At 34.2% G+C, this 14,714-nt stretch overlaps 1 protein-coding gene across 1 annotated transcript in view; it reads left to right on the top strand.

The window, feature by feature from the left end:
- Positions 1-13,796, top strand: part of LOC111779777 — a 19,916-nt gene extending 6,120 nt beyond the window's left edge. The window contains exons 8-27 of the mRNA XM_023659917.1: positions 1,337-1,437; positions 2,558-2,652; positions 2,785-2,805; positions 3,705-3,800; positions 3,885-4,005; positions 4,158-4,298; positions 4,422-4,618; positions 5,333-5,604; positions 5,840-5,941; positions 7,530-7,706; positions 7,821-8,009; positions 8,525-8,766; positions 8,868-9,014; positions 10,046-10,262; positions 10,828-10,956; positions 11,060-11,200; positions 11,602-11,661; positions 11,742-11,918; positions 12,713-12,772; positions 13,187-13,796. Coding sequence (XP_023515685.1) covers positions 1,337-1,437; positions 2,558-2,652; positions 2,785-2,805; positions 3,705-3,800; positions 3,885-4,005; positions 4,158-4,298; positions 4,422-4,618; positions 5,333-5,604; positions 5,840-5,941; positions 7,530-7,706; positions 7,821-8,009; positions 8,525-8,766; positions 8,868-9,014; positions 10,046-10,262; positions 10,828-10,956; positions 11,060-11,200; positions 11,602-11,661; positions 11,742-11,918; positions 12,713-12,772; positions 13,187-13,261 — 2,760 coding nt within the window. The 3' untranslated portion in view covers positions 13,262-13,796. The remainder of the gene's footprint in view (positions 1-1,336; positions 1,438-2,557; positions 2,653-2,784; positions 2,806-3,704; positions 3,801-3,884; positions 4,006-4,157; positions 4,299-4,421; positions 4,619-5,332; positions 5,605-5,839; positions 5,942-7,529; positions 7,707-7,820; positions 8,010-8,524; positions 8,767-8,867; positions 9,015-10,045; positions 10,263-10,827; positions 10,957-11,059; positions 11,201-11,601; positions 11,662-11,741; positions 11,919-12,712; positions 12,773-13,186) is intronic.
- Positions 13,797-14,714: the final 918 nt, after the last annotated feature.

Below are 14,714 nucleotides of genomic sequence, written 5' to 3'. Positions count from 1 at the left end.
TCCGATCTGTTTCTTCTCAATTTGATTTTCATTATATTTGCATTTTTTGATTTGATAGGTTGAATTAAGAGTTGGGTTCTTGAAGTCCAAATATTACAGTTAGATCCTGAAGCTTCAGTTTAAGAAATAATGTTACAAATTCATTCCATTTAACTGCCGTGTTATCCTCGTAAAATGTCTTTACATGGGACTTATAGATATCTCTTAATCTTAAATATTTTAAGTCTACATTGTTTTCTTTAATTTATTTGAAGCCGTTTTCCTATAAATTGTACCCACTCCAAAGAACTTTATCCTTGTTTTTTCTTCTTTTCCAAAGACTTACCTTGGTTTAAGTATTTCCTATATTTTCTTATCCAGCAAGTAATCAATACAATTTCTATTTCCATTGTTGATTCTCAACTGTAATTCAGGAAACCTTGGACCAACCCAACCTATTTGAGTTCAATATTTTTGGAACTCAAACTAATTGAAGCTTGTTTATAGTCCAACCTAATTAAACACCAATGATCAAAGGCCTGGCAAGTTTCCAAGGCGTGGGGATGTCTTTAGTCTCATTTCTTTATTACTTATTGGTTGTCCATTTAAAAAGGACTAGCAAATCTTTTAGCTTAATCATGTTCGAGTTTTCTTATGGAATCTTGGGTTGGAATGCAATACCCACATCTTCACAGAAGAGAGCCAAAATATCAACTATTTTATAGAATCCTATCCCTTTTAGCTACTACTTGGAGCAAATTGTTTTTTCCCTTTTGTAATTATAGCTTATCTACCCTCGCTAATCAATGGAAGTGTTTTTTGTAATTATTAATCGATACAAACTTCTTTTGCATTCCACTTCATCAGATCAGTGAATGGTTTTTGCTTCCTATTAAAAAAACACAATCAAATTTTTGGCTCATTAAATTTGTTTATGCTCCTTGGTAGATGACCTGGTCTAGTTCTCTCTCCTTTTTTTTTTTTTTTTTAATTTTTAATTTTATTTTTATAACAATTCCTATTGCTGCCATTCTACAACTCTTTAGAAAGGTTAGATGTGAATTGGGATTCGTCTTGATGGATAAATTTTATAGCATTCCATTAGTTCACTTGCAACTGGAGACGTTTGTAATGATAGGATCCAAGTATGGGGCAATTATTGAACGCACAAAATACCCTTGATATGATGCAATGTTTCAAATATAAAGCTTACTACACTTCAATTATTTGGGCTTTGTCCATTTCTTTCTCCCATCGCTATAATATATTTGCCATGGTTATATTGCTAAGATCACGTCATTTTTGTGTCATGTGTCCATAATGTCTACTTATTTGCTTACATCTTGCAATTCAGTAGTCTGTCATAAGGAGCAATTTGCAACAAGCTGCACTAAGCACATTGAGAAGACTTCCCCTTGATCCAGGAAATCCTGCATTTCTGCATCGTGCAGTCCAGGGGTATGAACCTCATTTGAAATCTGAATGCCTAAAGAACTTTTAACTTACCATTTACTTGTTTTTTTGACACAGACAAAAATTAATATGAACCTAGCTAGCTTTTGTTTCTATCTTCCATTTAAATAAGATCTTCCATTTACATACATATACCGAATATATGTTTACTATTATTATTATTATTTTTAATACTTCTAGCCCATTTCAGATTCTACCTGATGTACAAAAGATTATATCTGGAAATTTACTATCATGTCATCAGATTCATAACTCATAACATTGACTATTGATGTTATCATGTCGTCAGGTTCATAATGTATAGCATTGGCTTATTTTGTTGGCTTATACTTGAGGATTCTTGTCATCCACATCATTTTTATTGCAATCAGAATCGAGATTGGGGGAATAAATGAGGTGACTGAGGAAGAAAGTGGAATTGAAAGAGACGAAGAAATAGATGAGGGGGTGGGGGGGTGGGAATGAGAGATGTGTGGAGATGGTGGAAAGACCTGCTTGTCTTCGGGTGGGACAGAATTTTTGAGATGATTGTAAATATTGTAGAAGCAGTGGTGTGAGGGTTGACTTTAATTACTTGGGGTCAACAAGTCAGCATTTTTGGTTGGATCCCCTTTTTGTTGGCTTTTCTGGGTTTGGGGCATTTCATTCTGTTGGGTTGGTTTTTTGTTTGTTCTTTTTTATTCTTTGATTTTTTTTTTCCAGTGAAAGCATGCTTTGGCATCACACATAAAAAAGAAAGAAATAAAAAAGTATAAGCATGATAGTGTTGTTATTTTGGGCATTGATTATTTTGAAGTTTTATTATTATTATCGTCTATAGTGTTACATTTGAAAGAGTTTTAATTTTGCTACTTTGCTTGTAGTCTCTTGTTATATAAAGTGCTTGATGTTTAAGATCACCTTATATTGATCTTTTCAAGATGTCTTTCGTTACACTATAATTTTTTTTTTTTTTTTTTTTTTTTTTTTTTTTTTTTTTTTTTTTTTTTTTTTTTTNTTTTTTTTTTTTTTTTTTTTTTTTTTTTTTTTTTTTTTTTTTTTTTTTTTTTTTTTTTTTTTTTTTTTTTTTTTTTTTTTTTTTTTTTTTTTCTGAATTTAAATGCAGAGTGTCGTTTGCTGATCCAGTTGCTGTGAGGCATGCATTGGAAATGCTTTCTGAGCTAGCTGCAAGAGATCCTTATGCAGTTGCAATGTCACTAGGTTATTTTATGTTGATTACTTTTAACATTTCTTTCGGACTTGATATTGTTAGAACGTGTCATCTAAAAATTAGCTAACATTTGATTAGATCCTAGTTTATGCATCTAATGACTTTACCATGCCTTTTTGCAGGAAAACTTGTACAACCTGGAGGTATGCTTTTACCATGCCTTCTTGTTTTAATTACAGAAAATGAAATTCTTGTTTAAAAAAAGTTTAAGGGTTGTATTCCTAAAAGTTTTACCATGCCTTTTTGATTTATATTCCTAAAAGTTTAAGGGTTGTATCAATCAAACTCAAAACTTGTAATTGTATCAGTTTAAACACTAAAATTTTCGTGAATTAGTTTAGTTAGACCCAATGATTAGCCATTCACTAAATTCGGTTAAAATCAGCTCAAAATCATCAAAATAAAATTATTGTTCTCCCAAAATCTCACAAAAGTAGTAAGAAAAATTATCACATAATTATTTCTAAATAAGTAAAGAAAAATAGTGGAAGATGAAATGATGAAAAATTAATACTATCTTTTTGATTATCCGATTTCTCTCTAATTTACATTAACTCTTACATTTAAAACAAATTTTATATGCATGTGTGAAAGTTATGCATCAACGGTTTAAAACAAAATTTTAGTGGGTAATCTAAATTGATTCATTTGTGAGAGTCCGAAATTGATACAATTATTAGTTTGAGATTGAGATTTTAATTGATACAACTTCCAAATTGAGGTGTATAAATTATTTTTTTTCAAGGCTTATATTTTATAATAAAAAAAAAGCTATGTGCCTTTGAAGTAATATTGTAAGTCATTCTTTACTGAGATGTTTGCATATATATAAACTTATACATAAAGTTTACGTCTTGCCTTTGATGAGAAGGACAGAGTCAAGTGAAAAAAATGTTCCATAAACATGGAGTAACGCTCATTTTATTGATGAATCGGCTCTTGTACACTTTTTCGGTCCACTTTCTGCAGCTTTATGGGTTGGTTCAATAACATTGTCAAGAAGTGTGTCATTTATTAAAATTTACTTTATCTTCACATTTAGGAGCATTGCTGGATGTTCTCCATTTACATGATGTTATGGCTAGGGTTTCACTAGCACGGCTTTGCCACTCAATATCCAGAGCTCGGGCATTGGACGGTAAAAGCTGAAATTGAAGTCCGTGGACATTATATTTTTAGCTTTTCAATATCATAGTAATTTTTGTGAAATTGATTTGTATAGAGCGGCCAGATATTAAGTCACAGTTCAACACAGTGCTTTATCAGCTTCTTCTCGATCCCAGTGAAAGGGTATGTTTTGAGGCAATCTTATGCGTACTTGGCAAATCAGACAACATGGATAGGTAAGTAGAAGATTTTTTTTTTTTTTTTAATTTAATTTAATTTTTTAAAATTGCGAAATAGATACTTCCCTAGCAGTCAATTTTCTCTTCTTTGCTGTTGTCTTGTGTTTTTTTCTATTTACCACATGCATACTTATTTTTGTTTATTTTAGGACTGAAGAGCGAGCTGCTGGTTGGTATCGTCTGACAAGGGAGTTTCTCAAACTACCAGAAGCGCCATCAAAGGAAACTTCCAAAGATAAATCTCAGAAGATTAGACGTCCTCAACCTCTCATCAAACTTGTAATGAGAAGGTCGTAGTCCACTTTCATTATGGCTTGAATGGATTTAATATTTTGCTCATCAGATGTACATGTGCCTGCCTTTCAAGGGGGAAAAACTGTAATTCTTTTATCTGGAATGTGCTTTGGATGCAGGTTAGAAAGTTCATTTCGTAGTTTCTCAAGGCCTGTTCTTCATGCGGCAGCAAGAGTTGTGCAAGAGATGGGAAGAAGTCGAGCTGCTGCATTTTCCTTAGGCCTACAGGATATCGATGAAGGGGCTTTTGTTAATACATTTTCCGAGGCTGCTGATTCTCAGGATTCAGATGCTAACGAAAACTCACAACCTGAGAGTAATTGTCTCTTTGTTCACACCTTTTACTACATCTCTGTATTTTATCTATTTTTAATAAAAGAAAACAGTATAAAAAAAATCTGCCAGTTGACCCAAAGTTGCTAAATTTTAGATGTCTCATGAAGCAAAGCAGCTTGGTGAGAATATTTAACTTGAGGAATTGCATGATTAAGATACTTTCACTCAACAGTCGTGATTTTTTCCCCTTTTGTTTTTGGTTACTTAAAGAACGTAAGAGAAACAAGTCCGTGTGAAATCTCCTTTGTGTAACTCATATCCTTTGAGCATTAGTCTCTTTTCATTTCATGTTGTTTCTTGTTTTAAAGAATAAAATTCTCTGCGAAATCAAGAAGGCTGTATACCTAGGATGGCATGGGGTCTTCTTGATTGACTGTTCCTCTTTGGTTTCTAATAAAAGAACATAGTAACGATTATTTGGATAAATGCATTCCTGTTGGTATAAATAAAAGGATTTAGAACCCTACTTTAGCGAACAAAGTCATTGAAGAAACGGAAACATTTGTGTGTGTGCATTACTTTTTCTTTTTCTTTTCATTTTTGCCATGGTAACTTTTTTAATCCATTCAACTGTGTGAAATTACCAAATTGCTCCATGAGTCCATTTTGAATCTTGCCAAGTATAGTTCTCTTTGGATTGCTAGATCCTTTGTTGATTTATTTTATTTTATTTATTGTCATCCTCTTCTTTTAGGTATACGGAGAACTGCTTCGGTAGCAAATGGAAGGGGTGAGAAAGATACAATTGCTAGTTTGCTGGCTTCATTGATGGAAGTAGTGCGAACAACAGTAGCATGTGAATGTGTCTTTGTTCGAGCCATGGTAATTAAGGCCTTGATATGGATGCAAAGCCCCTATGATTCATTTGATGAACTTGAATCCATTATTGCATCAGAGCTTTCTGACCCAGCCTGGCCAGCAGCACTCTTAAATGATATTTTGCTTACTTTGCATGCTCGGTTTAAGGTATGTTTTGTATATAAAACATTCTCTTTTGTGTTTGGGCTTTGACTTTTTATTTTTCACTTTTAATGACGTTCTTGCTTTTATTCTTATCTTTGGGGTAACACTTGTAAATTTAGTTTAATCTATTTTTAACTTTGCAATGTGAAGAAGAGTGAAGGCAGTCTTTGAGTACTACTTATAATTTGTGTATTTATAATATTTCCAGTAATGTATATGCACTTATGTATGTTTTTAGGCAACCCCTGATATGGCTGTCACTCTTCTTCAAATCGCTCGAGTTTTTGCCACTAAAGTTCCTGGGAAGATTGATGCGGATGTCTTGCAACTACTATGGAAAGTAAGTGATCATTCACCTTTCTGAGTTTCATGTTTGAAATTTATTGTGTTTTGAGTTTTCCAATGAATTTTTTAGCTTATTTAGGAAAAAATTGTAGTTCTGTTAGACAACACTGCTGGTATGATTGTCAAGGAACTGAATGGTAAAACTAAGCTTCTAGCTTGTAAACAGAGAGTAGAACTATTATTGCAAAAAATACTAATGCTCTTTATCATTATGGGTTTTTTTTGTTAAAAGTAAGATATATTGAACTGACAATAGGTGGCTAGAGCTCTTTGATGGTGCTTTTTTTTTTTTTTCTTTTCTTTTGATAGGAAGCAAATAATTTCATTGATTACGAAATGAAATTTGTGTTGATATGATTACAAAAATAAAAAAATCCAATGGGCTGTAAGAGAGCTTAACCCATAATTACTAAAAGGGGGAGACCAATTTACACCAAGCAAGAGTGGTAAAAGTAACAAAAGATGTAAAAATTTTGAAGTTCTGTTGTGTATCTAAGAAAAGCCATAAAGACCATAGAAGGCTTGTATGAAATTGAGCCAAAAAGCCTCCTCTCGTCCTTGGAAGTTGGTGGTCCTTGTGGATAGAAAATAGCACTGATGAATGGGAAGGCAACTTTATTGTTGTGCTGATTCTTACATTTTGTACTTGGATTGGTGGAAGTTCATGCGTTAGCCTAATGGGGATCACATTATTAAAGATGTTTTAGATGCTTCAAAAGGAGGCCTTGGGAATAGGGATCTTATGTTTGTGGTTGAAATATCAATGCAAAGGCATATACTAATGCCTACGGATAGGTTCTTTTGATAATAGGATATCCATTTCTAGATGTTGCATGTTCTCCAGAGAAATTTTGGTAATATTGAGAAACAAAAAACTTATATGGTTGCTGATTCTAGTGTGGAGGCATAAATTGATGTCGTTCTTGGAATTTGTGAATTAGTCTGGATAAATCTAGTTTGCAGGATTTTAACATTAAGAGCAGCAATCCAGTGAGATAACATTGTAAATTTGTGATAACAAAGCTACCGCATTACTCATAATCTTGTGTAGTGTAAGTAAAATGAGCATGCAGGAATTGATAGAAATATATTATGGATTTGCTAATGTAATATCAAATCTGGGAGAAAGCTTGCTGTTCTCTTATTAAGGAACTATTGAAGCAGCAATTCAAGTCGGTTGTGATAAACTTAGACATGGGGATTTCTGCCGACCGGAATTTGGGGTAGGTGGGATGTTGAAGTTTCAATTCTGTGCAGCTGTTGGCATAATTTCCTAGGCCCTGGAATGGTTTCCTTAAATTGGTTTGAAATCCGTTTTAGATGGGATCACCAGCTGGCTTTTCAATTCTAGTTTTGGTTTGTAGTTGGGGTTTTGGTTTGTAGTTGCAATGTTTCTTTGCTTCTATGTTGGTGCATGCTGTCCAAAGAAATTTGTAACTAGTGTTTTCCTATTCTCACTAAACGGGACACCTTTTTCTGATTGGCTGCTACGGGTGTGGTTCTATCTTCCTCTTTTATTTTGTTGCTTTTCAATAATAGATTGCATCAGAAAAAAATGAGGCATTTTTTTATTCCATTAACAGACGTGCCTTGTTGGAGCTGGTCCTGACTGGAAGCACACAGCGCTGGAAGCAGTAACCCTAGTTCTAGATCTTCCTCCACCACAACCTGACTCTATGACCTCCGTTACTTCGGTAGACTGTGTTGCAGCTTCTGATCCCAAGTCAGCACTGGCTTTACAGAGATTGGTGCAAGCTGCAGTAAGCATCTTTTTTAATATTCCCATTTGTTTTTGTATTGCACTTGGTTTTTGTTAATAAACATGCTATGAATTTGTTCCTTTTATGTTGATGATTTTAGATTAATTCCTTCAGGTGTGGTTTCTTGGAGAGAATGCAAATTATGCAGCATCAGAGTATGCTTGGGAATCAGCAACCCCTCCTGGTACAGCATTGATGATGTTAGATGCAGACAAAATGGTTGCTGCTGCTGGCTCTCGCAATCCTACACTGGCTGGTGCATTGACTCGTCTTCAGAGGAGTGCCTTCAGTGGAAGCTGGGAGGTATTGCTCCACTCTATTGGTTAATCGAGCCAAGTCTTTCATCAATGTTACTATGATTTTGGCAGATTTAGTAAATGTGACTTTATTCTGTCCATCTCAAAATGGAACGTTACTGCACAACTATGTTGAGGGTGTACGTCGGAAATAAGTTGAACATTTTTGCTGCACAGAATTAATATCTTATTAAATCTATTGTGCTTCATATGGCTATGAAAGTTTTTAGTACAAAAAAGCTATTATTAATCAAGAAGTACAAGAAGGATGTGATTTGGCTCGGGAGTAGAAAAACAAAAATGCCAATGAAAAGAACCTCTACAGAACTCTACATGTATGCCTGCAATGGCGGCTGAAGTTTTAGGAAGATTATTAAATTCAGAATGTATACTGCTCCAAATTTATGCTTCATTTTAAAATAGCCTGGAATTGCTTAGTATATTGAATTTATTCAATCTATTAATATTAGGCCTTTACTAAAATTCTTTGTTTTTTATATTAAACTTCTTTGGATGATTCAGATTCGTCTAATTGCTGCTCAAGCTCTTACAACAGTGGCAATCAGGTCCGGTGAGCCATATAGGCTTCAGATATATGACTTCTTACATTCTTTAGCACAAGGTGGTATACTGTCTCAATTTTCAGAGATGCATCTTAGCAATGGTGAAGATCAGGGGGCCAGTGGTACTGGCCTTGGAGTTCTAATAAGTCCAATGATAAAAGTTCTTGATGAAATGTATCGAGCTCAAGATGAATTGATCAAGTATAAGCTCAAATTCTTCCCTCCTGTCTTTTCTCATGCTTTTTTCTTTCAAATTTCCCATTTCTATCACGAGCATTGATGAAATGTTCCTGCACAAACAGAGATATTCGCTACCATGACAATGCTAAAAAGGAATGGACGGAAGAGGAACTGAAGAAGCTATACGAGACTCATGAAAAATTGTTGGATCTTGTCTCACTATTTTGTTACGTTCCTAGAGCAAAGTACCTACCTCTGGGGCCAATAAGGTAATTCTTTTCTTTTGTTTTGTATTTCCAATATCCTCCTTTTATTTAAAATGAACCAATATCATATACTGATAATGTCTTAAAGTTTCTTTTGGAGTGAGGTTTTTGTGTTGATAAGAACATTTCCATTTTTCTTAGCATTCTTTTACACCGTAACATTAGACTGCTCTCTATTTACACCACTTAGAATCTTAGACCATAACATCTGCAGACAGAAAACATTTTTTTTTTCTTCATTTGGACCAGTTTACCTTTATGTTATTCTTTTCCAATTGATTAATACAATTTTTTTTTTGTGTTTGTCTTATTTCCTGATATCAGTTTTTTTTTTTATCAGGATTCTGTCTAGGTGTCATTCAATCTATGCACAATAATCAATAACTGAGTAGACTTTTTTTGGTTGGCTGTGTACATGGACGGAGGGATTGTGTGGTTTTATTTGGATGGCCAATGGATTTAGGAAAAAATCAATGAGAAAGTGAAAGAGATGGGGATTTAGGAAAATAGATTTCAAAGAATTTTTTGATTGTTTCAATTGGGATTTTATGGTTTTGCTTTGATAGCCAAGTGGTTTAGGTAGGGAAGTTGGAAAATATTCCTTCTCATTGTTATTCTTTTCCAATTACTTATATCAAAGGATGATACATTTTATGAACATCAGGTCTTGCCCTAGCGTCGGCATAACTTATGAAATATGATAAAACATCCTGGAAGATCAGCTGATTATGCACTTAAGAAAATAACCTGCAACATTAATCTAAAACATGCAACAAAATGATCTAATAATTTTATGAGAATTCTGTTTGTTGAAGACTAATTTTCTACTCAGAATGGAATAAGCAAAAGATATCTAGTTACTCTATTTATGTCCAAGGCTAATTTTGGCTTGTTTTCCTATTCATTTAAATGAATAAACATGTCAAAGTTGACTTTTTTTAGTACATAGGGAAATAAAGGAGCACCGTTTGTCATGTTTATTACGCACATCAATTTTATTATTTTTAAACTTGATTTGTTTTTCAAATTTTCAGTGCAAAGCTGATTGACATCTATCGGACACGACACAATATCAGCGCATCAACTGGTTTGAGTGATCCAGCTGTTGCTACTGGCATTTCTGACCTTATTTATGAATCAAAACCTGCAACCAATGAGCCAGATTCTCTTGATGACGACCTAGTGAATGCTTGGGCAGCAAATCTTGGTGATGATGGACTCTTGGGAAGCAGTGCACCAGCAATGAGCAGAGTATGTCTTTTATAGTGCTAGTGAAATTATTGTCTACTACATATACCAACAGATTTCAATGTGTCTTGGTTTGTTTCTCTGAGTTCTGTTAAACCCTGAGTTGAGGGGTTGGAGTGCTTTTAACTTAATTTTCAAGTTATTCTTATCTTCATCGTTTACCCATCCATAAATGCTTTTGGGTGGTGCTCCATTTACGTTTTTCTTGAATCAGTGGCTGAACATTTTTTATTTAGGAATGAGTCAAGGTTAAATTCATCTAGTTTCTTCTAAAAAAAATATTGATAATAAAAAACATTGCATACTCCACAGACCTCTAGTAATAATTAACGTCCAGATCTCTAGCATTGAACGTCTACTAATAATGATTTCATGAAATTAAATGCTTTATTGAAGCTGTAAGATGTATTATACTTTGAGTTGCTAATCAAGACTAGGGTTTTTTTCTCCTAATTTTTTTTAAAGGATGAGTTTGAAGGTACTTTTTCAAGTCTGCCCAAATGTTTTTGTTCTAATTGGCCTTCTGTCTCCATTAACAGAGATTCATCTCATTTTTACTTTCCATTAGGTTAATGAATTTCTTGCTGGAGCTGGAACTGATGCACCTGATGTTGATGAAGAGAATATGATCTCGAGGCCATCTGTTAGTTATGATGACATGTGGGCAAAGACTCTTTTAGAGACTAATGAACTAGAGGTAGTATACTTTACTTCTCCATGTAGTAGGTAGAGTTTGCAGTATGGTGAGTGTTGGACTGAGTTTGTGGCTATGTTTGACTGTGTATTCTTTTGAATTTCAGGAAGATGATGCACGGTCATCTGGGACATCCTCTCCTGAGTCAACAGGCTCAGTTGAAACTTCCATATCTTCTCACTTTGGTGGAATGAGCTATCCTTCACTGTTTAGTTCCCGACCTTCCTATGGTGGTACCCAAACCTCGGTATGACAGACTAAAAGTTTCTTTCAATATAGAAAAATTGGAAATGGAAGTTATGTTTCTAATGAAAAAAGAAACTAATATTAAGTGGATCATATCACAATTAGTTCCTTTTCAATTTGCAGTGTCTAGGATGAGTATTTTGTTATCTGATTATTATGATAGGAAAGCAGGTTTTCTCATAAAAAAAAACCTGATTGTTAATGACTACAATATTCAACGTGAGATATAAATTGTGACTAGCTTTTTTCAACTGTCTGGCAGAGCCTAACATGTATGAACTTAATTTTACATTCCTGAATTTGACTGGCATGTTTCTGCATTTTGCTTTAGGATTCAATTATAACTTGTTGCATTGCTGCTACTTACTTTTTTCATTTGTGATCCATATTAATAATCTCCAGGAAAGATCAGGAGCGAGCAGGTTTAGCAATCCAACAATACACGAGGGTTTAAATTCTCCGGTTAGAAATTTGTTCCTTGTCTTTTTGTAGTTTTTTGTCAAATAGTTTCTACTTATAGTTGAACTTTTCATGCTTCTCAGATCAGGGAAGATCCCCCTCCTTACTCACCTCCACATACGCAACGGTACGAATCATTTGAGAACCCATTAGCAGGGCGCGGTTCACAGAGCTTTGGATCTCAAGAAGAGCGTCCCTCCTCTGGAAATCCACAACATGGATCTGCTCTCTACGACTTCACTGCTGGTGGTGATGATGAGGTAACCTGCTCTATTACGATCATTTTGTAGTTCCCTTTTGCTTTTCCCTTTTCTCAAGGAAAGGATAGAGAAGGTGCAAGGGGTGCCAAGAGCTGGGAGAAACCCCAAGCGATACCCAAGCACTAAGCTTTGATGCTATAATACAAACAACCTTAATAATATCACTGTTAAAAATGTGCTTTCCATGATACAGAAGGTACATCTAAACCTTTTCAAGGTGAATCTGGTTTTATTTTTGTCCAGACAAGTTGAATGTAAAACACAAGTTACATAAGATCTGTCAAAATCGAAAAACTAAAGATTTCCCATTATTTATAAAGCTTTGGCTAGTCTAACTAGCCAACTGTGAGTCGTCTGCCATAAACTAGTCTAACTAGCCATTATTTATAAAGCTTTGAATCTCAACTATTCATAAGTGTTATATGTCATAAATATTAGTATAGTTATTATTTTACAGTTCCATAATAACTTTAAATATATAAAATATTGAGTTTTCAAAAATTTTATTGTTTGGATCACAATCTAAAATTGGTTTTGAACTATAAGTCTCCAAACAAATATTTGTTAATAAGTCTATTTGATTCAGTGAATTCAAAAACATAAAACAAAATCTAGATTTCGGATCACTTATTTAGGATTTTATTGGTTTTACTTTTTTGTTTTCCATTTATTGGCTTTATATTTTATTGTTGAAAGTTGATCACCTCGTTTAGATGTCTTCTGTCATCTATTCTTAAATCTGTTCATTTCCTTAACTGACGTTTTTATATTGACTGTTGTTTCTTACCTTGCAGCTAAGTTTAACAGCTGGTGAAGAAGTTGAAATTGAGTACGAAGTAGATGGCTGGTTTTATGTGAGTATAATGAAAGCAGACACTTTCTTTTTTAAGAAATACTTCTCAAATCTTTGCAGCTTCTATGCATCGCGTATGATTCCGTGAGGACTTGAACTGTGCGGGCACGGTTAGGAGTTCACCAACTAGCTCGTAATCGTGCTCACAACAGCACAAGTTGTCATGAAATCACACGAAGAATGTAACGTATTAAGCATAATCTTAGTTACTATATAGTGCACATATCATTCTTCAAACCATGAAAACTGGACTAATATTCTTAACGCGTGATAGTTTACGTTTGGTTGATTAAAGATGACGAGTGAACGTGATTTATCTCCCAACGAAGACTAAAGAAATCATCTTTGGTTGATAAATTGTCTACCTGAAGGCAATAATGCTATTAGAACTGATGTACTGTCATTACTGTTGCAGGTGAAAAAGAAACGCCCTGGGAGGGATGGGAAAATGGCAGGGCTGGTCCCTGTCCTTTATGTTAATCAATCTTGATTCCAATGGTGTGAAATCTGACCAGAAAGTTCATTTGTCTCCTGCTCATGTGACTCCATCGATACATCCCGACATCATGACATGCCTTGCGAAGTCTTCTCCCTCTCCGTTGTTTATCTGTCTCCTCCATCGACTCGTCCACATCCCCCATTTTCTTCAGCGGAGCCTCCATGATGTATCAACTGGTTCTGTAGCTGACTACTGCAATTGGTTTGTTCATTAACTTTGTTGTTGCATCCATATATATGATGTATGCTTTGTTGTTCGTCGTTTTTTGGTATGATACTCGTGGCAACGAACGAAGGTGTTGTAGTATGGTACTCCTGGCAACGAAGGTGTTATGTAACTGTTTCTTAATGAGTTAGATTTTAGTATGATCTTTATTTAGAGCTCATGCTTGGCCAACCATGATCATGTTTTTGAAACAGTGAGAAACTACTTTTTGGCTTAGATGGATGCAGTGTAGTGTATGTATTTTATTATAGCCATTACATTTGTTCTAATAAGAACTCTGTTTAGATTGATTTTGAGAGAAGTTCATGGTTTTTGTGTTCAGTTTTTCTTTAATCAATTTTTTTTTTTTTTTTTTAAAGTTGTTTAAATTTGAGTTCTTTGTAGAATTAGGAGATTACCCATTTGAAAAATCATAATAGAGAAGAAATTTTTTTTGTTGGTTGTGTACTATTCTGAGTTTGAGCCGAGTCAAGTTGAGGAAGATATGATGTCACTAAATGCTGTTCTGTTATAAGTGTGTGGAGTTGAGGTTTCGACGTGAGCGATTCAAACTTTAGACCTTTTAGTCTAGATATATTTTAAGAGGAAGAGAAGGAGAGTAGAAAATGGAGAACAAGAGATGGTCGTGATGCCAACAGGGAGGAGGCGTCGGAGATGGAGGGGCGAGATCCTCACGTAATACAACTCTTAATATTCATATCAATTTTAGGATTAAAACACTTTTCACTCAAAGCTCAAATAAAGTAGAGGCCATCATAGTACTCCCACTCGAACATGAGTTGTGTAGAAATATGGTTAGGACCTGTTTTTCTTCCCACAACAGACACGAAACTCAAAATATAATGGTATGTTACACGATGACCGTGTGATATTTTCAAGTTGTTAGTCTAACAATAAACTACTCATGTCAAACCAATGAACTAAAAGAGTCCATACAATCTCATAGACCTCTTTGGACATGTTAACTACGTTTTATGAGTTTTCTTCTAACTTGATATTTTATGATTAGAACATGTATATTGTAAACGTCTTGCAATTCAAGTACTTTGATAAAATAAAACTGGTTTCTTATACGTAAAACTTTAAAGAGTATGCTTGTTTCGTTGTTCTGAAGAAAAGTTGCTTCAATAGAAAGAAAAANAAAAAAAAAAAAAAAAAAAAAAAAAAAAAAAAAAAATTACTCAATAGAATTTTGAATAGAACATGACAGTCAGAAAAG

The sequence above is a fragment of the Cucurbita pepo genome, chromosome LG18 (assembly GCF_002806865.2).
Source record: "Cucurbita pepo subsp. pepo cultivar mu-cu-16 chromosome LG18, ASM280686v2, whole genome shotgun sequence".
Classification (NCBI taxonomy): domain Eukaryota; kingdom Viridiplantae; phylum Streptophyta; class Magnoliopsida; order Cucurbitales; family Cucurbitaceae; genus Cucurbita; species Cucurbita pepo.
Note: the sequence above shows the minus strand (reverse complement) of the source record. Positions and strands in the feature narration are given on the sequence as shown.